This window comes from Cervus canadensis, chromosome 8, assembly GCF_019320065.1.
Source record: "Cervus canadensis isolate Bull #8, Minnesota chromosome 8, ASM1932006v1, whole genome shotgun sequence".
Taxonomy (NCBI): domain Eukaryota; kingdom Metazoa; phylum Chordata; class Mammalia; order Artiodactyla; family Cervidae; genus Cervus; species Cervus canadensis.
The window spans coordinates 53,006,015-53,031,681 of NC_057393.1; the positions used below are offsets into that span (position 1 = coordinate 53,006,015).

The 25,667-nt window shown below is 42.7% G+C and overlaps 1 protein-coding gene across 7 annotated transcripts in view; it reads right to left on the reverse strand.

Annotated features, from left to right (window-relative positions):
* NRG3 (neuregulin 3) overlaps positions 1-20,876 on the reverse strand; it is a 1,193,959-nt gene extending 1,173,083 nt beyond the window's left edge. For 4 of the 7 annotated variants that reach the window (XM_043476688.1, XM_043476682.1, XM_043476685.1 and 1 more), the window contains exon 1: positions 19,905-20,829. In XM_043476688.1, the coding sequence (XP_043332623.1) occupies positions 19,905-20,733 (829 nt within the window). In that variant the 5' untranslated portion in view covers positions 20,734-20,829. Of the gene's footprint in view, positions 1-19,904 lie in introns of all 7 variants that reach the window. The other 3 variants (XM_043476687.1, XM_043476686.1, XM_043476683.1) reach the window with 1 other exon arrangement.
* Between the last annotated feature and the right edge of the window lie 4,791 nt (positions 20,877-25,667).

Sequence of the window (25,667 nt, forward strand, 5' to 3'; positions counted from 1 at the left end):
AGGAAAACATCATCTGTGACATATATCATGTTTGGCCTCTCATAATGACTTCAATTTGCCCCAATTCTCATATATCCTAACATCCTTCGGCTTCCAATGTGTAAATTATCAATCTTTTCAGCACCTTCATTTGTAAGATCGACTGTAGCCCTGTAATGTGCTAAAATGCAACCATTATTCCAGGGTTTTTTTTGTCCTCTGAGTATAATTGCCTTACAATGTTGTGTTAGTTTCTGCTGTACAATGAAGTGAATCAGCTCTATGTATGCATATAAATCTCCCTCCCAGACTCCCCTCCCATCTCCCCACCCCGCGTGTCCAGGTCATCACAGAGCGCTGAGCTGAGCTCCCTGCACCCTACAGTAGGTTCCCACCATCTGTTTTACACACGGCAGTGCATATATGGCAATCCCAATTTCCCAATTCGCCCCACCCTCCCCATCACCCCATGTCCACACGTGCATTTCCCACGCCTGAGTCTCTATTCCTGTCCTGGAAATAGGCCCATCTGTACCATTTTTCTAGATTTCACATATATGCATTAATATACGATATTTGTTTTTCTCTTTCTGACTTACTTCACTCTGTATGACAGACTCTAGGTCCGTCCACACCCCTACAAATGACCTGATTTTGTTCCCTTTTACCACTGAACAATATTCCATTGAATATATTTATATACCACATCTTCTTTATCCATTCATTTGTTGATGGACATTTAGGTTGCTTCCATGTCTTCGCTATTGTAAATAGTGCTGCAGTGAACACTGGGGTGCATGTTTACCTTAGAATTATGGTCTTCTCAGGGTACATGTACAGTAGTGGGATTGTTGGGTCACATGGAATTTTTTAGTTTTTTAAGGAACCTCCATACTGTTCTCCATAGTGGCTATATCAAATTACTTTCCCACCAACAGTGTAACAGGGTTCCCTTCTCTGCACATCCTTTCTATCATTTATCGTTTGTAGACTTTTTGATGATGACCTTTCTGGCTGGTGTGAGGTGATACCTCACTGTAGTTTTGATTTGCATTTCTTCAATAATTAGTGATGTTGAGTCAGCTTCTGAGATGAGGAAACTGACACACTTCATCAAGCTCAGACATCCAGTAAGAAGCAAAACTTAGACCCAATCTTCCAAACTTAACATCCACCACTACTTCTCCAGGACACACACTCACACACATGCACACAGCTACAGATCACATCATTAAGAGTGTAACATGAGCAAAAGAAAAAGAACAACTATTATATGCATCCTAATTCTAATTGCTGATTTTGAACCTAATTAGATGGTAATAGAACCAGGCAGTGGAAAACAAAACAAAAAGTTAACATCCACATTAAATGGAATCTGAAAAATAGCCCATCAGATTTAATTGGTAGTTTCCCTTTGGGTAGCTGAAATTAAGACTGCTGACGGTGTTTGAACTGATCATCTGAATATGCTTATCTGTCAATTTGGAGGTGTCATCAGAATTTATCAATATGTTAAATAACATTTTTGAGTTTTTTTAATGTCAAAAAAAAAAACAATGCGACGTCACAGATGCTATGCCAACTTGCCTTGATCTTAAAACTATAAAGGTCAAAGGATAGATTTGTTAATAATCAGCAAAGCCTTAACAGATTCAGATTGTTTAATCCAAATCAAATGAATCAATCTCTTGTTTGAGTGTTAGGGATACACCAGAGAAGGGGCATCTCAGCCTGACAAACCCGTGCAGAAAATTGGAGCATGGAGTCTCCCTTCTCCTCATAGAGAAGACTAAGCCAAAGGGAAGCAGATGCCAAAAAAGCAGGGGGTACAACATGCTGGCCTGGCCCTGCTCTTTCTCAGGTGGCTCTCCTTTTATAATGTGACACCTGAAAATCTAGCGTCACTTAGTGATGTGATGCTCACCCACCTCTCCGCCGGCCCTGGAGCTCACTGGGTTTCCATGGCACTTATTAACGGGCACAGCAGGAGGCCAGTGGCTGGAGGCAGTGGCCGTCAAGAGGCCCAGGTGCAGAGCAGATGACGCCACTCTTCCCTGGAAGCTGAGCCTCATCTCCAGCTCCGCATCCACACCACGGAGCAGAAGAGAGGACAGGAAGCATTATGAGCAGAACAGTGAAGATGTCCTGGACAGGACAGGCACAAAAAGGGTGGAGATAATGCCCAAGCATGTTTTCACTCACGGAGAAAGTGGCAATTTAAGCCCTCTGGACTTCTAGAAATTATTATTTCTGACCTGTGTGTGTCTGTGTGTTTAGGCTTGTGGTCTTTAGCAGAATCTTCCTAGCTATGTAAGTTAATGTTTACTATAGCCACCTCGGGCTCCCCAGGTGGCGTAATGGTAAAGAATCACCTGCCAATATAAGAGACGCAAGAGACATGGGTTCGATCCCTGGGTGGGGAAGATCCCCTGGAGTAGAAATCCCACTCCAGTATTCTTGCTTGGAAAATTCCAAGGACAGAGGAGCCTTGCAGGCTACAGTTCATGGGTTGCAAAGAGTCACACACGACTGAGCACATATGCAGTCATAGGTTAACATACAGGTTAACATTTAGCCAAATAACCCAAGGGGCTACAGTCCCTAAGGTCACCTAGTCAAGAACAGTTGCACTTTATTCCTTATTTGCTGACTCCTTTTGATGATGACCATGACAGTGACCTACCTTCTATCTACAACACTATTTCCAGGTTTTAAGGGGGAAAAAACTTTGTTATCACATTACACTGGGCAGCTTTGGTACTTCTGGTCCTCAGCATTTCCCAGCAGCATCCTCCGCTGGGATGAAGCCCTGAGTGATGCAGAGAGGCGTCTGAACATTCAGTGTATGCAGACAGGAAAGGCCTGGGAACCTCTCCACTGAAATCGACTTCCATTTTAATAACTTTCTAAAATGTTTACTCGCATTTGTAATTAGGGAACTGCAAGACAGAACACCAAGAAGATACTGTTTTAAAACTATCCTCTTATGCAGACATAGAGACAGACTTGTGGACACAGCGGGGGGAAGGAGAAGGTAGGACAAACCGAGAAAGTAGCACTGACATTACACGATCATGTACAAAATAGACAGGGATTTTACAGGAAGCTGCTGCGTGGCCAAGAAGCTAAGCTTGGTGCTCTGTGATGACCGAGAGGTGTGGCGCGGGGTGGAGAGACTCAAGAGGGAGATGATATATGCATACACACAGCTGATTCACTTTGTTCTACAGCAGAAACCAACAGAACATTGTAAAGCAATTACACTCCAATTTCTAAAAATTAAAACAAAAAATAAAACTATCCTGCTGGCAAAGGGTTTTTTTGGTTGGTTGGTTGGTTGGTTTTACTGTCAACGATATGTTAACACCTAGAATACTGGAGGTCAGGAGTTATGGAAAGAGTGGGCCTTCTGACACAATAATGGCAGCAAAGTAATTTGTTCCCTTTATCTGGATGAGAATTTAAGAATTTAGAATGAAAATGTAAGGGTTTTTTGGTTTTGTTTTGGGTTTTGCTGCATATATATTGGCCAAAAGTTTGCAATCCATCTGTGGATGCTCAGGGCAGATTTTTTTATATAACAATGACCAAATTAGAACAAACCACATTCTCAACAGGTGATAAGCTCATTATATTTTTGTATATCCATATATATCAGCACAGAACCATTACAGATAGAGTTTTGGGTACTCTAACATAGAAATATTTTAAAGTGCAAAAAGACAGCTGAAAGAGAGTTAGAGTATAATTTCATTTTTGAAAATATTAGTCTTATATTCAACAAAAGGATAACAATACTTGTCTTAGCCTGGATTATAGAACTAAGTTGACTTTTATTTTCCTCTTCTTATATTTTCTAATTTTCTATACTGAAATGCCTTGTTTAAAAATGAGGAAGGTGCTCTAAGAAAAAGATAAAATATTAATACTAGCCACCTCAAGTTTGAATTACACGTCACTCTGACTGTCACAGCTCAGCTCTGTGATCTAACAGGATGGCGGGAACCACATTCTGGTATTAAAATGTCCATGCCAACCAACATGTCAGGAAATAATTAATGCCTTACATTTAGACACATTTGTAATACTGCTTTAGAAATACAACTCCTAGTCCGCTGTGCTTGTAACATTCAGCAACCAAGAATTTTGTTTAATTCAGGGAGAAAGGTATTGTCTTTCTGGAACTGGATTAATTTATTTATACTTCCAAAGAAATATTCTGTGTGTGTCAGTAACTCCTCCAGGCCTCCTTATACCTCTATTCTTGGCATCTGTTTATTTTTACATGTATATCTACATCTACTTTGCAGTAACAGACCTACAGCTGGCTACCAAGCTCCACATCTGTCAAGGGAAGGATAAGGAATTCTATTTTAAAGTTGGAAACAAGCAAAATTCCCTGGACTTTAGGATGTAATCAAGTCACACCTATGCAACACACTGAAATGGGGGGTTACTAAATGCTTAACTACAAAATATCCCACCCCCAAAAAACCCTCTGAATATATATGCATGTGTGTATGTATGAAAGCGAGAGAGAATGTGAGCTGGGGGTAAGGCAGGAAGAGAGCCAGCAGAATCAGTAACTCAAAAATGCCACTAATCTTATCATCTCAAATTTATAACATGGCCTCAGGGAATTTTGGCCACAAGGAGCTTTGCGGACTATCTTGTCCAATATCCTCATTTACAGAAGAATCTGAGATTCACAACCTGAGGAGTCTACCCTGAGGTCTCAGACAGCTGAGGGACAGCAGGAGACCTACATTCCTAAACCAGGCCCAGTGGCCTTCCTATTGGGCCTTAATTACTTTTCTCCCATTGAAAACCACTCTTCTAATGATCTTATTTTCCTTGGAAGCAAAAAAAAAAAAAAAAAAAAGGTAAGAATTAACAAGAGTATGCAAAGGAACATAAAGTTCCTTAGGGTAAGGCTCTCCCGAGGCTCCATGGAAAGGCTTCATCAGGTTCTTTGGTTCACAGTTTACAACACGGTGGAGCATCACACAGGAAGCGGCAGACTAGGTATACGGAGATTTAAAAAGCCTGGATAAGCTATAAACTCCCAGGTCCTTCCTCAGATGCCTGAACAGGCTGTACTGCTCATGCCACAGGGCTACCCACACCAAGCCTTAGATGGTACCGTCGTCCATGCCCTGAACAGCTTTCCTTCTTTGAATCCCTCTCTCCCATGGGACAGGGCAACAGCTCTTTTTCATCAAAAGCAAAAATATTCTAGACCATTCAAACAGCCTGATTTTCCTGGCATGAAAGCATCTTGATTTGGGGAACGTCCAGAGGTTCAACTGATGACATGTAACTGATAATTAAAGGGTGAAATGGACTTCCCAGCACAGAAGTGAAGAGAAATTGATGAAACAGCTAGGGCACACTTGCCAAAATGCAGTACTGGTAATTTACTTGTATACAATTCATCCCATGTCTCATAGCTGATATCTGGAAGAAAGAAAGCAGTTCTAGCAGGGGAAACAGATGATTTCACTGGGCAAAATAAGGAGGTCTGGGGAAAGGTGAGAAAGTCACATGGCAAACTTCAGCCAAGTGTCTCAGTTTAGAAGTACCACTGGCCAAAGATCACCCTTCTCCATGGTTTGCTCACAAAGAGACTCTCCTGCAGCATAAAGAGCTCCCTGACTGGCAATTTAATTCAATTTTCACAATGGGATGCAGTACATAAAGACATTCCATACCCGGCAATTAAAGTCTTCAAACCCTAACACTTCGATATGCAGCTATTTTATGACAACCAGGATAAGAACACACATATTCACTGTGGACAACATTTAGCAATTGTACTATACACTGTGGAGTACAAGAAAGCTGAGAGTTGCAAATTGAATATATGCTCACAGTGTCTCCATTTTTGTACATGTGGATGAGAGAGAGAAAATGCAAACACTGTGCTGAGTTAGTTTTGAAAAAGAAATCTATATAATTTTTTAAAAGCCTATAAGGCTTTGCTCTGATAAAACCATTTTAATGTTTACTTAATATCCATCTTCAATATCTGTGCTCAAATCAAATGTTTTAAATTATTGCATCCTAGCAGCCAAGTTCTTACCATTGGTAACACCATTTTTAAAAATTAATCAAAGGTTTCAAACTGTAAACAAATTTTGAAAGTTCCTCCCTTCCTCCACTCCAGAAAATATGAACTACTATTGCTCCAAGCCAAGTCAACTAGCTGAAAGGCATAAACCTCTCCTTGCCATTCAAGAAGATAATGGTTCAGAGGCCAGTCCTCACAGAATTTAGATGCACAAAGCCTATCAGAAGATCCCAGGCAGAAGGAAGTGTGCTTAGCAAGCAATATGTTCTACTGGACCTTTCCTCTTCAGGGTTAACATTTTTGTGTTATCTAGTCATTTAGAAGTAATAGAGCTCTTTAGACTTTTATAACACTCAGCCATTTGCAGTGCATTGTAGGAAACAGCATTTCATTATTTATCATAAATTACTCAGAGCTGCTCATGATGAAAGACGAGCATCAATGTGGTAGCACAGAAGGTCACTGAGAAGCTTACAAAACCAAATGATAAAGGGGAAACACAAATTTGATACTGACTTTGTTACAGCTTTGCTGCCTTCCTTTCAAAGATCTCTTCTGATCAAATACACAAAGACCTCAACAAATAACTAAAAAAAAAAAAATTACCTTTATCTAAGTCAAAAAAATAAAGTGAAAATATTCCAAGCAAATAACACTAGTATGTGTCAGCTAGCTTTATTATAAACGTTGACATCAGTGAAAATTATCTGATCAGTGAGAACAGCAGAGATACCATTGGCTCTTAACACTAATTTTTAACATTTTCACTTAAATACAGTGTTATAGCCCCTCTATCTGGTAACAAGGAGCAGCCAAATGAGCTGGCAAGAGTGATGAATCTGATTCTAATCCAAAGTTCTTCCTTATGGTGAACAAGGTGAGGTGACAACTAATTTTAGCTGTCAGTATGTAGATAACCAGATGTAGTTCCTGCATCTACCACAGAAGCTACCTGGAAGGCCCGTCGAGCAAGAGCCTCACCTTGCAGCCATCCATCCTCAGGGTTCCCGAGGCAGCAGCACCTTCGCTTTCTCAGTCCTCACCATGGAATGAGTGCACACAGGAAATCCACAATGCCTCTGCCCTTTTAATGCCACACAGTGTCAGTAGGGCTCGATCCCAAAGGTGCTGAGTGGCTTCTGGAGAGAGGACCTCAGATGGAATCAGAGGGGCAGCCTGGCAATCAATCCATAGAGGAGTTTTTCGCCTCCAGAAAATCTGAAGTCACAGGTTAATTTAGGTGAGGCAGGAGAATCAAGCATATCCTCTTGTTATTCTCCTTGTGTCTCCACTTGCAAATTTTTAGATACTTGAAAGCTACTATTTTGGGTTAAGTCTAGGGCTGTGTTGATGTGACTGTGGAAAAAACTAAACATTTTAACACACACCAATTCTACTGATTCTTGCAGCACTTTGAAGAGGCAGTGGAACGAAGTCAATACTTAAACAGATTCAGCACTAGTCAAGGACCCTACCTAAATGACTTGGGACAAATTAGCCTTGGAGAATCTTTACAACGTTCTGCTTGTCCCTCCAAGTCATCCTAGAGACCCTGTATCTTGTGAAATTAACACAGATTATTGTGCAATTCCTTGAACCAACCCTGACTGTGACTTCCCAGGGTAGCCTAGCTAAGTCCTCTCAAACCCTCCCTCCAAATCAGACCCTGCCCTAAGAAAAAGGTGAGACTGTTTCATTAATTCCAAGAGGCCATCTTTGCCCACCAGGCCAGACACACAGATGCAAAGCCAGTTGTTACTTCCTTTTAAAGTAGTAACCTGCTTGTTAATGACCTTTTACTTCCCTGGCCTCACTTGGCCTTTTCTCTGCCAAGACACTCTCCCTTGAAACTACCTATGTCTGCCCTGATCACTACTTTTTGAAAGGATCTCATATACTTCTCAGTTGGAATCACATAGTTCACTTAATTATTCACCAGAATATAATTTGTGACCTCGACAAAATCATAAATGCAGATCATGAATTAGCTTTCTCATGTGTCGCACACTCTAATGCTGGCAGAACTGTATAAGGTCACTCTTAGAAACAAGTATGGCTTACACGTGTAAGATGGGTGAAAAGTGGGGTAATGTATGCTGTATCAGAAACACTCCTGATATGGATGAAAGAAAATCTTATATAATATAAACATAAGGTATCCATTCAGAAAAACTTAAATTAAAAAGGAGCATCTCTAAGGCATCTCACTAAGCCAAGATGCTAAGAACAAAGGAAGCTGCTGAAGCCAGAAGACCCTCTTTGCTTTTACTAGACTGTGAGACACGCACAACAAACATGGAGAGCTACAATCCACGGTCTATAAATGGGACAACCCACACGTTCAGGTCACCACCCTGGGAATATGAAGTGTTGGTCAAAGGAATGTTTTGAAAGATGTCTTTTATACAATCAAGTTTGTACTGATGTATACAAAAAGTGCACAAATCATAAGCATGCAGCTTGATGAATTGTGGTGAATAGAGCTCACCTATGAGATTAGTACCCTGATCATTAGCATTTTCCCAATACCCTCCAAATCCCATATCTTGGGTTTCCTTCCAGCCACTATCTTGACTCCTAATGTTTAATGTTATATACACAGAATCACTTTTTGTTCTCTTTTTGCTCACCAAAGTATCGATATTTGTGACCTATCTTAAAAGACTGAGCACAACTCATGATCAAATTAAAGACCAGGTGTCCTACAAATCACCTCTTTCCACTGGCCTATGGAATTGTTCTCTCTGTAGACAACCACCTAACTTTACCATGTGAATAAACACCATATGATTCATTGAGAGGATTACAGTATCCAATAAAGCTTTGAATTGGTCATCCCACCTGTTAGTATGTGACCTAAGTCCTCTCTTATAAGACTCAGTGCTACAAATTAGCCTTTTCATTTTCCTGTCATTTCATCCTTAAAATAGATCAGGTAATTGGTTAGTATACCCAAAATTGGTTGATTTCTATAGGTTATATCCATCCTTAGCAATACTACTAAAGACTGCCCAACTTTGGCAAGCTTCAAAAGTTACTAAGTAATACAGTAAAACTATCACTTTTTTTTATCCTTATAAGGTCAAGGCTAATAATCCAAGGTCCAGGTTAAGACACTGCCTTCAATAAGGCATTATTCCCCATGAGCAATGAAATTTGTTTGTATTTCTCCACATCTGCATTTCATAGCAACTCAGCTCAGACAACACTTTAATGCTGACATCATCAATGAAGACACAAACTCTTAGACTAGAAAAAATCTTTACAGAACCATGACCAATAATTGAATTGATTCATGGGTTTTATTCTTCACTTTATCAAAAGCTTAATAACTTCTAATTAGATAATTCATGACCATTAAATAAAACTTAGGAACTACAGCAAAGTACAATAAATTAAATGACCTTTCTATTCCACAATCCAGAAATCATTAGCATTACAATTCTGTACACTTCCCTTGATTACAGTTACTATTTATTAAATCTATTATTAATAATTGATGTAGCTCTATATAACTGGCATCTTATATAATTTTCTACCCCAAAGGTTAAATATTTTCCAATATATTTAAAATAATTAAAAAACACAATTTAATGGCTTTGTCAATCTATCACATGGGTAAAGTAAAATTTATCTTATTTCTTTTATTTGCACCTAAAACTTATAGATGTACATTCACTTGCCAAATATTTGGTTGTGGTATTCAAAGCTTTTCACTGAATAAATTTTGGTTACCTTTCTTGTGAAAAACCATACCTCAAATATCTACTGAGGAATTCACTGAGGAAGGAGAAGTTAAAGCTGCATGTAAAACAATCCCAGTGCATATTTCTTATGACATATGTATTTTCTATTAAACTTGTCCACAACTTATTCAACAAGCATTTTTTAAGTAACTTCTCTTTATGGAGTGTATCCAAAGTAATCAACCTAGTTCTAATAGAAACCACAACTAATTTATAGCTTTGAATATTATTTAAATACATTGCCTAATTACAGTAACAAGAACAACCAGCATAAATAGGCTTGCAAGGAGCTAATATACAACTAACACTTAGTAAATATATCTCTCATTTCTTGAAGGCAGAAGCCCTACCAGCTGTGGATGTCCAGGATTAAAAGGGGGCATTTGTCAGTTTTTTAATACAGAAGAGAATCTCATACAGAAAACTCAATTAAATGGAACTCAGTCAAGACAGTGTTTAATATAAACATTTCTATACCCCATTTTCACTTTTCTATCCCAGAGTCTAGATTTTGTCATCATGCTGATAAAAACTCTTGGTTAACAATAAGTTTGGGTAAGCAATCTCATTTCCTCTCTTCTTTAAGAGTGCAGTCGTCATTCTTAGACCATGGGATTCATTCACATGGTCTTTGGGATTTTGACAACACAGGCTTCCTGACATTACAGCACTCCTACCCTTCAGCATAAAAACTCCCTGTTGGCTCAGCTGGTAAAGAATGTGCCCACAATGCGGGAGACCTGGGTTCCACCCCTGGGTTGGGAGGATCCCCTGGAGAAGGGAATGGCAACCCACTCTACTATTCTGGCCTGGGAAATCCCACGGACAAAGAGGAGCCTCACAGGGGTTGCAAAGAGCCAGACACGACTGAGTGATTAAGACTTTCAATTTACCCTTCTGCATAGCTATGCAAAGATTCTGTAACTTGGTCGTAGTATTAGATCTATTTCTGTTTTCTTTTTATGAGTTTGCAAAAGTAGGAAATCCCAATCACTTTTCATTTTAACCTTAAGGATATTTGTTCTTAGGGATCCTTGGTACACAGCAAAGTCAAACAAGTAAGTAATGACTGGGTCCAGTTGTTGGTACCCTTGGCAGACCATCAAGGTCTCACCAAACTTCTTAGTAATGAAGGCTAGTCAATGGTGGGAACCTTGCAGGGTAGTTCCAGGAGGGAATTCAGATGCTCTGTGGGAAACACTGTATATGCGCAACATCCAACATTTACTTGGCAGGGTAGATATTTTAAGACTCAAGGCTATTACTCCAAAGGCTCCCAGACACATTTCCATGGGCCACTCTCAGCATACAATGCAGTAACTACTGCAATCAAAAGCAAGTTTAGAGTGAGCAGAGAAGAAAATTTTGGCTAAATTTCAGGAAGCAGAGAAATAAAGTCTGTAACTATTTTCTGTCATTGTTCCATTGAATCACCTACAAGCAGCCACAGGAGGAAATAAGAGAGTTAAGATCAAGGAATAGAAGTTTAGAGGAACACATTCTTTATCTTTTTTGAAATACATCCTAAATTTCTCCTTGGACTGGAAACCAGGGCAATTTCTCTGGTTACAAAGGCTCCCTTTACTATAGCAAAGAACAGGTGTGAGCAGATATGCCATTTACGCAGTTAAAAATGGCAAATGTCACTGGCTACGAGCTAAAGGCTTGAAAGAGATAATGAGCATAGATATATCAACCCTGTGTCAATGTCTTAGGATTTGGAGTGGGAAGAGATTACCTGTAAAATGATCTTCCCATGTTCCTGATTTTTTAAAATGATACCACTTATGTATGTCCTAGGCAAATTATACAACCAATCTAAGCCCAGCTCAATTAACCTGCATAATTCAGATAATCAGACTAGGCTACAGGCCTAGATGACTGTCTTTCGATTCTTATTTCAATAAACATATAAGACAAAATATGCAAAGTGTGAACCCTCCTGGCACACAGTAAAATTCCACAAATGACAGCTCTAGTTGTTCTTATCTATATTCTCAAGCCCCTTCTAAGACTGACATTCTGTCAAGACATCTTTCCCATTTCTAAAAGTAAAATTCAAAGCACAGAAATCAATTAGAGTCTGCTCCCAAAATGATGACGGAGTGATTTTCTCTTAGTGAAATTCTAACTCCCTGGCAATTGACTGGAAGAGCAGGCCAGTGGTCATATGTAATCAAGGAAGGGTATCTAAGGAAGTAGGCTAATAAGCTGAAGAATTCTTATCAAATGCTTAGCATAAAAATTCTCTTCTCACTCAGAGATTTAGAATGAACTTATAGTTACCAGACAGGGAAGGATGAGGAGAAGGGACAGTTACGGACTTTTGAATCGACATGTACACCCTGCTATATTTAAAATGGATAAGCAACAAGGTCCTACTGGATAGCACAGGAAACTCTGCTCAATGTGACGTGGCAGCGTGAGTGGAAGGTGAGTTTGGGGAGAATGGATAAATGAATATATATGGCTGAGTTCCTTTGCTGTCCACCTGAAACTATTATAACATTGTTAACTGACTATACTTCAACATAAAAAGCTAAAAAGAAAAGTCTCTTCTCATAACCCTGGCTATAATGTATCACTGCTAAAGCAATTACATAGATTCTGAAGATTTCTTTTCTTGCTCTTCCAGTGTATACTGCATCCATGATACACACTATCATGTCTAGGAAAAGTCCTCAAAGACAAAATCATCATTGGAAGCTGCTAAACTTCTATTATTAAATAAATTCTGAATTCAGTTTGCAGGCTTGTTTTTGACTAGCCTCTTTTTATGCCTGGAAATGGCAAGCTATGATTTATGTACAATCACCAACCTGTCTTGAAAAATAAAGGCTCATAACAAAAAGAAGTAATACTGTGAAATATAATTCAGGATGAAGTTTCCAACAAACACAGACTTGAAGCAAGATGTTTTCAAAATGCTAATATTAAAGTTCCCTGAAGTACAAAAGCATGTATCTAAAAGAGTTCTTTGATGCGCAAGCAACCCATTAATCCTCTGGAACCTAAACCACAATAACTCCTAAATTAAGAGGGGGAAGAGAATGCAATGCAGACATCACATGTTTTTACTAACGTGTTCTCTAAATTCCAAAGATTCAATGACAATAAGACAGTGTGGGAAGGGGACAAAAAAGACCCATAAGGGCATCCTTTGTTTCATCAACAATTTTCAGAATTTTGTGGGTTTCAGATTTCCAGATAATTATAATTCAATCATCTCTCTCACTTTCTCTCAAATTTCAGTTCCTCTCTCGGAGACACATATATGCAGAACAGACTACAAAACTATCTACCAAGCAAAGGATGAGAAATGGTGGACTCCAGTTTGTGACTAAGCTTTCAGGGTGATTCGAGGGAGATTTCTACACCATATTCCACTGTGTGTGCCAGGGTATCAGAGAGGAATCCAGGAGAGACCCAGGGGCATGCAGGCATGATCACCCCTCACTGCAATGGGAGATTCCTCAAGTCAGGGAGCAAATGAGCTCCAACATTTCAGCTGAATTCAATGGTCTGATGTGGTTTTGGATGAAAATACCTAGCCTATCCATTTTCCATCTCTCCTGAGATAAAAACAGTAGAGTATTTGCAGCTTATAGGCTCTTTTAGAAGTGGTATATGAAGTAGGTTATTATCATCACCCCGTCATTATCCCAGAGGAAGAAGTTAAAACTCAGAGAGATAAAACTGGCTCTTTGAGGTTCACAGTTATCACAGGATTCAAGGCTATAGGGTTTCTTTTTGGATTTTTTTTCCCTTCTATTCCAGACATTGTTATCCCTCCCAGTAAAGTTCCTAAAATATACGGTCATGACTGACTTACTATTACCTACAAAGGGGACACTTTCCCAACCCTTAGCCAGCTGGCTGTCACCGCTCCAGTGTAACCAACTTTGTCAGGGCCACGGCACCGTGAGCGGGTCACAGCCAACAAGCCAACCTGAAGGACGCCTGCACGCCTCTGCACGCCTCTGCACACCTCTGCAGTTTCATCTTGGGTTGTGTGCTCACCAACATTCAGTGTTGGTAACAAACCTGTTCATGCCACTTGTTCTTACTATAATTATGTTATTTAGTTAAATTTTAGGTAAGCCAATGACATATGATTGTGGAAATGAAAGATAATTGTAGTTTCTATTAAATTATAGCTGAATGTTTTGAAGAAACTCCAAATGGAGAGTTGCTGGGGGGAAAAAAAGAAAAAGAAAAAGAAAGAAAATTACTTTGAATTATACGAGCAAAAAGATTGTAAACGGAAAAAAAAAAAAAAACTATAAAAGATTGCCAGGGGAGGGGGGATAATAGAGTATCAACGAAAAATCTGGTTTAAATTCCTTCACCAGTATTTTTGGAGAAGAAACAAGTAATTAGAAGAGGAGCATATGGAAAAGAAAAATAAAAAGATGCTAAGCTCAAACTAAGACATATAATTTTTTTTTTAAATGCCTACATCAAGGTATGGGAGAATGAATGTTGTATATATTTGAACTTTTAAGTTTATGTAAAGTTTTATTTTTCTCTTTTTTAAACAATTACTTTTATAGATGTTTTAAATTAACCAATTAACCAGCAGCATAGTAATACCCCAATCAACATTTAATAGTCATTAAAATAAATTTTAAAATGAAAACATGACATTATGAAAACATGGATATAATAGTGCATGTTCAGTTCTACAATTAATTGTTTTATGGAACCAGATAATAGGTACTGTCAAAATCAGCATGATTTGTACATCAATCTGTATGGGACAGTAAATGGTCATTAGTTTTCCATCAAGTTTTTTGAATCTTCAACAAAATTTTTTAATTAAAAAAATAAATACCAAGACAGTTTGATATCTCAATTGCATCAATAGGTATAAATTTTCCCCTTAACTTTCTATATCAACCTAGTTAAACATGGCTTACCAAAAGGTTGACTTTTAAAACAACTTGAAACAACATGGCAAGGTTAAGCATATCTAAGAAAATTTCTTGTAATGACTACTGCTTATATGATGAGCTAAGGAAACAAAAAGTAAGATAAAATAATCAAAAGTCTGTAAGGGGCCTTCAGACAGAGCCATGATTCAAATCTATAAAAGACTGGGTAAGGAAGGAGTCCATAAGTCCTCAGAGAAAAAGTTGTAAAAATGCAAAACCAAACCATGTGTCCTAAGACTTTCATTAATAACCACATGAATGGATTTAGGTACATTTCCATCCTGGTATCGCAAAGCTTTAAATTGAGTCTCTTTCTCCCTCCTGCCTTCCATATGTACATGGTTCTGGAGGAAACACTTTTTTGAGTATAGACAAGTAAAATCGCCAGACTCCAAAAATGTCTCAGTGGTATTTGCCAACGCAGTACCAGCTCTGTGTCTCACCGAACACAAAAGTCTGAAGATAAAAACAGGTTCATGGGGAGAAAAATGAATTCTAGTTCTATTCACAAGCAATTCAAATGCGCTTTTCAGACTTAGATTTATGGTTCTTTCTTTGCTCTTATATATTTCAGGGCCAGCTTTCATGTTCCATTTTCTACACCTCAGATAGAATATTGAGATATGTTTGGCACTGGATATGAGAGGTTATGAGGAAAGAAATTCTACATAAGAAGGTAGATGAAAATCATCCTTCTTTTCATTGTGGTGTGTAGATGAGGAGGAGCTGAGAAAGCATGCCAGAGGGGAAGAGAGAGCTTATTCCTCTAAACACTAGACCTCCTAGGATGGCACTGCTTTCAAACTCAGCAGCAACACTTGATTATGGCTTCACCTGGATGTAGAAACGTTGGTTGCTCTACTAACCAAAAATAAAGAGAGAAGCTGCCACACACCAGCTTTTTTTGAAGTTTTTGTTTTTCTTTCTGAAAAACATGTAGATCAACACTGTTTAAAAAAAAAAAAAAAGGCTATCCGGGCAATTGCACAGACAAGAGATGTCTGGATTCACCAATCAAGCATGCAAAAGGAACGCTCTATTAGCACTCCCAACCCCTTCTGTCTCAGTCATGAGGAGCGGAGGAGGAAGACTGAAACCACAGCCTTAAGGCACTGAGACCAGATTAAAAATGGTTCTAAAAAGAACCTTGCCGATTCTATGCCCACATCCCCTGCCTCCCTCTTTTTTTCCCTGTTAGGACCGTGAAGCACAACGTAAGTGTCAGAAGAGTAAAATGTACAGCATAATTGACTGAAGCAGCAAAGTCTCATAATCCTGTATTAAGGCCAGAGGAAATCAAAATGTACTCAAGCTGCAACATGTGCTCATAAAAAAACCTCTCAATTGGATTTCATAAGAAATATTGATCTCGAACTCTGAATCCTTTCACTGTGGTCACCCCATATGGTTGGGGTGAATCCTTTCTATGCTGGAATTCCTCTGATGGCCCCAATTCATGTGGATAAAAGACAACACAGGAGTAACTTTAAACAAATTATACCTGAGGCTGCTTATAAAACAACTCAGAGTACTCTTGCTGAAAGAATGAAGATGTTTAAAAAGAATAGATAAGAAAACTGTCAATGTTATCAATGGAATGCTCCAAAATGATGTTTGGGTAAAGTCTGATTTAAATACACTTGGTTATAATAAAACTGTCATCCTACCATGTTTAAACATCAATGATACACTTTACATTTATTTCTCTACTAAATATACTATTCAAGATTGGTGATCTTACTCACTGGAATAAGTTATATACCTTCCAAATATGACCCAAAGAATAATCCATTAAAAGTGGTTGTGTTTAGTACTTCAATTGAGCCAAGATCTGGTCTTCTGTTAAACACCTGTTAAAGGGTGTTTTCTGCTAAGTAAAACAACAATCCACATTTGCACTGACAACATTCTACACACACGTATGCATTTCAAGTGTGAAAATACAATTCAATGTGCCCTAAAAGGATGTTTATACACTGGTCAAAATTACTGTCTCTCTACTGTCTGCAGTAAATCTCCCTTTGGACTAAAAAATTTGTAAACTAACCCTACACTTACAGCTGCAGAGACATTTTGTAGGAAATAATCTCTTAGAGGCAATATGTTCAAGATATTTGTTTTTAAAGCATCTGAAGGAAAGGCAAGTCTTGGGAATCCGAGAGACCCCAGTAACATAGAATGTTTTGGTCTGGCTCACGTTCTGAAAGTTGGAGAATGGGAAGAGTCCACTTCCAAGCCCCTCTCCTCCTCCACCTTGCAAGTTCAAGCTTTCTTTGTTGTTAATCCTACAGAAAATCAGAAACAGTCTCCTAAACTGGGCCTTCCCATATCAAATGTAACTTTTGCTTACAAAAATCCTATTACTCATTTGCAAGTGTGTTTATTCTAGAGTGAACCAGTCTCTTCCACTCCAAAGAGCTACACTGCCTTTACAGACAGTATCCTTCTGATCGACCTAAGATGAACACAAAGACTCATTCTACAAGCCTTGTGTTCAATTCAAAAGCATAGACCCTAGCAATTTCAGAATTTGTAAGACAGTCTCCAGAAAAAAAAAGCATCACTGTCAGCTGTCTTCAGAGGCTACAATACAACCCATGACTTTCATTTGAAAAAAAAAAAGAAAGAAAGAAAAGAAAAAGCATCTACTGAAGTCTAAAGGTAGGAGCTAGAAAAAAAGGGGACTTTCTCTCCTGGGAACTTTGGTGACATAATCAAAACAAGTGAAAAATATTAATGCAAGATATTCAGGCCATTTTTCAGCAGTGTTGATGATCCCTCAAATGAAACCTTTATTTCCTTTTGTTAATCACCCTGCAATCTTGTACTCAAAAAATAATTAAATTATCATTTTTCTTTAAATTACCATACAACCTGCCTATTTAAACTCATCTTTTATGGAAACTACATAATCTTCCTTTCATTAAAATTTCCCTTGTTGATATAGACAAACCAGGTCAGCTTCTGCTGGATTTCCATACTCGTAAATCCCTTAATTCAACTCTTTGCCGGAGGTTTAGAAAAGAGCAGGAGCTGAAGCTCAGATACACATAAAACAAATACTGCTTATATGTCTAAGTGAACATTGACACCATTTACAGGTTCCCCCTCCCTTTTCCTTAGGGCTGAGAGCCCTGTCAATAATCATTATTTATTAAACACACTGCCATTCCCTTCTACAGAATGTAGGAAGGGAGTATGGAGGGGTAGAAATAATTACCTTGGGCTTTTCTTTAAAGACCTCCAGAATGGAAAGCAAGGAAATCAATTGAGAAAGAACATGAAATATCCCCTATATGCAACCCTCCCCCGACATACACACAAGGCTGAGAGGTATACCCATACTCCATTATTTATATCAACTGTATCAAAAGAAGAGATAAAAAACAAAAAAACCTGGGGTCTTCAGGATAAATGCATCTATTTTCAATCCACTGAATGTTCACACATACACTTGCGCATCCTTTACCCATCCACCAAACTCAAGCAGCTAGATGTGCTGAGAGAAGCCTCTACACACCTCCTGAGAAAATGTGCTCTCAAAAATGACTGCTTCAGCCAAAGGAGAGAGAAGCAGCAAGTTACCAGCTTGCCTGCCATTCTGCTTTGTGGCAGATTCTCTTCATTCCCCTCTCCTCTCTGTCTCCCAAATTATCTTTTTAGCCTATTTTTTTTTTCCCCAAAGCAGAGTAAAAACATCAGGAATGTCTCTCCTTGGACTTTACCCTCAACAAATCCAAAAAAAAAAAAAAAGTTTCAAAGGTTAAATACCACCCCACGTAAAACCATAGGTCAGGGAAATGAAAATTTCCCAGATGACTGGAAGCTTGGTATTCCTACTCAAGAGTTAACGATGAGCACCCTTCCTTTCCCTCCAGATGCTGTGGCTCAAAACAGAAATACAATATAAGGGAGGCAGTTTCGGGAGAAAAACCTTGCATAGAACTTGAACTGGCAGGCTGGGGGGTTTGTCCTAAATAACCTTCACAGGTTGCACAAACTGTTCTCAGATCCTGATCCACAGTCAGATTAAGAGGCTGCCTAAAATTCTCTTAGAATAAGAACGAGGTGGGGTAGTGGGAGAGTGGTGGGAGGTCAATTAGTCATCTGAAACATTTAAAAAAGATACAGAGGAAATGCACACCTCCCAGACAGGCAGAAAGCTCTCATGCTTGGGGTAACTGACCAGTGCTGGCAGCAACTGAGACAAGGTTGAAGAAGCTATATTCAAAGAGTGACCTGTTTCAAAGGAGTTGGATTTTCTCATCCTTGAGTGCAGCGAACTCTGTCCCATTTTGCCTAAATTTTTCAGGCATAAGGGAGGGGAGACGAGGTTCACACCCCACCTTTGGGAAACGAACAAAGCAAATGCTTGGCAGAGCTGAAAAAACTCCTCCTCCCAGAGAAAAGGCAGCTCCGCAAGGCTCCCTTCATAATTTCCCTTAGTTAACTCACTCTCGGCAGACAGAATCCTTTTCTACACCTTGGCATGTCCACGGGCAGGGTAGGCGGTTATCAGTTTAGCCCTCCGCCATGGATCGCCTCCTTTCCCTACCTCCCACAATGGCTTCTAATTAACCCTTCCTGGTCCCTGCCCGGGTCAGGGCTGCTGGAAGTGTCTACAGCTTCACTGTACCAACATCTCCATCAAATGACCACACACAACCCCCAGCCCACCCCCACACGGACACAACTTCCCTCCGCGGTTTAACGTCGGTCAACGCATGTACATTTCTCTCACTGCTTCCTACATGCGGGGAAAGGGCTCCGTCCTTTGGGGAAGGCCCTCCCTCCCTCCCCAGCTCTCATCTGGAGCTGGATCCCAGAACTCGACAGCAGGTCTGCAGTGAAGAGGGATCGCACTGGCTTTAACCCCTTGAAGGGAGTTAGTTCTCATTTGGGACCCAGTGAAGTAGGGCCCGTGGAGCCTGGCTGACAATCTCCCTCAGCTTCAGTCCACCTTTTCCCCTCACAGGGGAAAAGACCGACACCTTTTTCCTCCCCTGTGGCCAGTTTTAATTCTCTCACTCTACGTTCCAATCCGGGGCGGGGGGGGGGGGGGGGGGGGGGGGGGGGGGGGGGATAAAGGATGCTAGAAGCCGCGAGGGGAAAAGACAGCAGGAGGGCAGAATGGAAACTCAGTAGTAAATCAGAGTTCAGACAGTGTTTACTTACGAAATTTGGGGCTGGTGCTAGTTTCTGGCGTGGTGGTGGTGGTGGTGGAGGAGGAGGGCGAGGAGGAAGAGGAGGAGGCAGCATCTTGAAAAGGAGACAGAGTCCAGGAGGGAGTAGAATCGTGAAGGTAGGAGGAGGTAGCGTATGCCGCAGTGGGCCAGGAGGGCATGGCCTGGGTACTGGGGGTTCCTGGCACCGGGGGTCGGGAGCCCGGCGTGCTGCTACTAAAGAAAAGGGCTGTCGTGGACAAGACCGTCGGGGGGGCCGCAGTGTTCCGTGCCGTGGTGGAGCGCGGGCTGGCCCGGATGGGCACCCGGTGCCCGGGGAAGCGAGTGGGCGCCCGCGTGATGGTAGTCAGGCGGGTGCTGATCCGGTTGGGCGTCCTGGAAGAGGTGGCGCCGCCGGCGAAGGGGGTGGCGGGGGACGTGGTGGAGGTGGTCGTGGTGGTGGTCTCCATGGCCTTGGGGAAGGAGCTGGGCTTGGAGAGGAAGAAGGGGTCCTGGCCCATCCCCTTGGAGTCCACCAGGTCGGTGGGCACGTATTCCTTGACGGAGCCCACCACGATCCATTTGAGCAGCATGAGGCTGAGCCCCAGGCCGATGAAGCCGATGAACAGAGGCACCACGCACAGCCACGTCTGCTGCCGGTTCCACACGATGCAGTCGCTACAGCGTAACTCCCGGGGGGGCTCGGCCGCCCCTTCGCCGCCGCCGTCCGGGCCCCCGCCCGCCGCCGCCGCCGCCGCAGCCGCCGCGGTGCCCTCCTCGGCCGAGGCGGCGGCTGCCGAAGCGGCTCCAGGTGGCGAGGCAGCGGCCGCCCCTTCACTCATCCTAGGAGCCGGTCTTCACCTTCGCCCCCCCGAGGGCCGCGCCAGAGGCATGGGGCCGCGCGGGCCGGGCGCGGGCGCGGGCTCCGGCGGCGGCGGCGGCGGGCTCGGGCGCAGGCAGCGGCCGCGGCGGCCGCATGCAAATCGGCTCCCTGCCCCCACGCCCCTCCCCCCGAGAGGCGGGCGGCGGGCGGGGAGGAGAGGAGCGGGGGAGGGGACGCGGGCCGGGGAGGGGGCGGCGAGGAGCGCGGAAGAGGGGCGCGACGGGCCCCCGGCACCGCCGGCCGGTCAGGGAGCGGCGGGGCGCGTCTGCTGTCCGCCAAGCGGCCTCCTGCGCGCCGGGGCCCCGCGTCTGCTGCTGCTGCTGCTGCCGCCCGCCGCCTGCAAGCGCTCCAGCCGTGCCGGCATCCTCAGGGCTCCGCACCCGGCCCGCTCCCCCGGGCGCCCGCCCGCGCCGCCTCCGGGCCTCGCGCCGCCTTCAGGGGCCGAGCCGGCCTCCCGCGGCACGCCGGGCGCTGGAGAGCCGCATTCCGACACAGGGGGCCGGCCTGGCAGCCGCCGCACGCCCGGCCCGCCGCGCAGCGTTCCTCGGCGGCTGCTCCGCGAGTCCGGGCGGCAAGGTGCACCTGTTCTTCAGCCGGCCCGCAGCCAACCCTCGGCCAGCACCGTCTGCGAGAGACCAATCCGAGCGCAGCGCGGAGGGCGAGCGGCCGGGCTCGCCTCGCTCCCGCCGCCTGCGGCTCGGCGCCGGCGCCGCTGCCCCAGAGACTCAAACTCCAGCGAGCTGCGCCGCCGCGAGCCCGGGGCCGGGGACGCACGGGGCGCCCGCGGAGGGTGCTGTCCGACCCGCCGCGAAGGGAATCCCGTCAGCCCGCAGAAGATTCGGGGCACTGCCCGGCGCCCCTGCCCGTTCACACTCCCAAGTGGGAGACGCGAAACGGAAGACCCCGTCGGGGATCCCGGGAAACAGGGACCCCGGGCGGGAGGCGACTCCAGGCGGGCGCTGGCAGGCAGGCGGGTGCGGTGTGCGCGAAGCCGCGGCGGACGGGCTGGGCTTCAGGCGGAGTAGCGCCTCCCACCAACACCCAATGGTGGTTTCTTAACGGGTACAAGATAAATAAATGATCCAAGCAAACCCCCACTTGGAAGTGGCAAAAGCAGCTCCCGACCCGCGGATCGTGAGCCCCTCTCCTTGCGGATGCAGTGGGGTCAGAGCCTGACGCTGCGGGGCGAGAGAGCGGGGGTGTGTGCGCGTGGGAGGGTGTCTGTGCGCTTCTCTGCGTGAGGGCGGGCGCTGCTAGATGCAGAGCCCTTTCCCTCCGACTTCCTAAAAGAGATGTTGGTGAAACAGACCTTGGTGCAGCTACACCTGGTAGGTGCCTCGTAGCCGATTTGTAATAACTTACCTTTTAAAATATTGTCTAAATATAGACGTACGTGCAAGTGCACACGTCACAGGACAACTGATTGTGAAAGGTAACATTTTAAACGATTCGGGTTGGTATACAAAATACTTGCTTTTCTCTTCCTTTGGATAGAGAGGCACCTGTGTACCTGTGTCTCAAGAGCAGTGTGGGACCAGCCTAAGAAGGAGGGATGCGGGGGTAAAGAGCCAGCATCAGCATGGTTTATGCTGATGGTGCAAAACCTCGCTAGTCATCTCTTCCCAGATTTCCTGGTCTAAAGTGGAAACCGGAAAGATGTTTTACAAGCTCTAAGACAGAGAGGTTGAGCATGGCAGCCTCCCAATACACCTCCCTGCACTGTATGATTGGCGCTGCTGCTGAAAACAGCGTTGGCTTGTAATAGTTTCCCCAAAGATGAAGTTTTCCAGGTGTCCATTTTATTCACAGGTGGAGAGCCGAACAGTACAGTGAAAAGACTGCAAGAGGAGGATACATTGAAACAGGAAGCCTACCAGAATATTTTGAACAGATACGGTTAATAAATTACTTTTGATGGCAGTAATGCGGCTGTCACCTCTTCCAGCTATAACATTAAGATTTTCCCCATAGGAAAGCTTTTGATTTTTAGTTTGATAGAACATGCCCTAATCCAGTAGTGCTGAGTTAGTTACAAAAACTGCAAGTGAAAAAAAAGAAAAAACCCACAAGCCCTTGAATCTATATTCGTTTAGCTTTCCATCAGTGAGTACTATTAATACAGTTTTATATTATGTAGAATGTAGGTATTAAAATTTCATATCCTAGGTGAGAAAAACAGAGGCCCAGGGCGACTTTATTGCTTACAGGGAGCAGAGCTCATATTTGAGTCCCTGTCTTCAGAGCCTGAAGCTCTTTGTCCAGCGTTATACAAATGCAAGGCACAGTTCTTGTAAGTGAAAATTGACCCAGTCTCTAGCATCTGTGGGTGCTGGGCGGTTACTGGCCAATCTTTCCTGCGTCGCAAGTGAAAGTTAGCTTTCACACAAATATTGTGAAATTATAGCAGGTGCTGCTGTTGAGTATATAAGACTGAAAATTACTTTTCCAAGACATTACTAATTCATTGGTCCCCCATTATTCCTATGGCCCTTCCATTCTTCCTTCCCCACTGAAATAAATCTAGTGTACAAAAAGGGATGTTGTAATGCTGCTGTGGAGCAAATGCTCCCCTGAAATTGCATTTGCCCAAAACTCCCCCCATGTTGTCTCAATGCTCCCCAATGCCTTCTTCATCTACCTCTCAAGCTCCCTCCACTTCTCATTTCCACTTGGCTTTAACAGCTTATTCACAGTTCCCTGTTCAGCTCATTTTCTCCCAGCTCCCAAGCCTCTGCACTTGACTACCCATTAGCTTCTCTCATGGTGAACATCATCACTAGTGGAAGAAGGTAAAGAAAAAGAAAAAGAAAAAAAAAAAGAGCCATTACTTTGATAGCCTTGTACTGGGGACCAGGTTTGTATCAGCCCATCTAATAATCATCATTAATTTTCAGTTTCACTGTGAGGCTCCCTGGTAGCAGGTGGTAATCACTAGAACTAGAATTGGGGGCAGAGGATTCCATAGCTGAGTCAAGGGCAAGTGGTAGACACTCTCACTGCCAATGAGCAGACAGCTGCTCAGTCCCATGGTAGGGCGGAGTCTCAGTTTGGTGACTCACAGCTCCCTGAAGCAGAACTCTGGCCAAAGAGTTTCACACTCAGGCTCTGAAGACAGGGACTCAAGTATCAGCTCTGCTCCCTGTAAGCAATAAATTCACCCTGGACCTCTTGTTTTTCTCACCTAGGATATTAAATTATAATACATACATTCTACATAATATAAAACTGTATAGCTAAATGTATTAATACTACTCACTGATGGCATCTTTTCAGCACGACTTTTAAAATACACTAGAAGCCAACTTTATTAATATGTATTAAATTATCACATAGTCTAAATAAAGCCTTTCCAAATCTTCTATATGGTCATCAATCAAAATACAGATTATAGAGACTTCCCTGGTGGTCCAGTGATTAAGAATCTGCCTTCCGATGCAGGGCACATGAGTTCGATCCCTGGTCAGGGAACTAACATCCCACATGCCACAAGGCAACTAAACCCTCAAGCCACAACTATTGAGCCTGGACATGTGCTCGAGCTCCAGAACCTGTGCTCTGCAATAAAGAGCCTGCACGCACTGCCAGTGAAGACTCAGAGTAGACACAACAGAAAAAAAAATTTTTTTAATAAACAGAAAAAACATAATACAGGTTACAACTTTCAAGGCACATTCTTGTTCTTCTGATATAATTATCTGAAAATTATGCCTCCTAAGGTTTTTAATACTGAGGCTAATTATTTAGCAAAGATAGCTGTCATGACTTATTAGGGAAGAGTTACCCATACTTTTCCAAACTGTTCTTGGCTATCTCTACCTCCTATAGAGAGGGATGTGGATTTTCCTAAGAAATGGGCATGGTATAACTCAGCCTCTGCTGATCTGTATAGCTACCTGAATATGATCTCCTTCTAGATGTCTCCTGTCTGATACACCAACACATTAAATTCAGAATTTCTAACGATGATTTAAAGCATTTCTGAACTACATTTCTGTTAAACTACAATTTTTCCCTTCAGTGGCATCAATATCTCATATCCCAAGTTCAATTAGTCATCATCATTAACAACACAATATGACAGTCCTGGGTTTCCTCCTCTGTAAATTCTTTGGCAAAGGCCCATGCTTAGAACCACAAGACTGGAAGTGAATTTGGTGGCCAAACACTTCCAGTGTGTTCATGCCTCAAAATACCCCAGGCCAGCAGTCATAGAATTTAGCCTGAACTCTAGAGAAGGTGCCACTTGGTGCTCTAGAGAAGACCACAGCCTACAGACAGTATACAAGTGCAGAGGTAATTTTAAAATTCTTTGGGTTGAATGAAAAACCTGCCTTCCCATGCTGTTTATTGTTCGGTCACTTAGTCATGTTCAACTCTTTGCAACCCCATGGACTAGAGCACCCCAGGCTTCCCTGTCCTTCACTATCAGAGTTTGCTCAAATTCATGTCCATTGAGTCAGTGATGCTATCTAACCGTCTCTTCCTTTGCCTCCCTCCTCTTCTTCTGCCTTCAATCTTTCCCAGCATCAGGGTCTTTGCCAATGAGTCAGCTCTTCACATCAGGTGGCCAAAGTGTTGGAGATTCAGCATCAGTCCTTCCAATGAATATTCAGGGTTGATTTCCTTTAGGATTGACTGGTTTGATCTCCTTGCAGCCCAAGAGACTCTCAAGAGTCTTCTCCAGCACCATAATCCGAAAGCATCAGTTCTTCAGCACTCAGCCTTCCTTATGGTCCAACTCTCACATCTGCACATGACTACTGGTAAAACCATAGCTTTGACTATATAGACTTTTGTCAGCAAAGTGATGTCCTACCATACTCACATCCTTTCTTCTTAGCTCATTCATGATAGAAATCTTGCAGGAACTAGGTGCCAGGCATGGAAGATGCA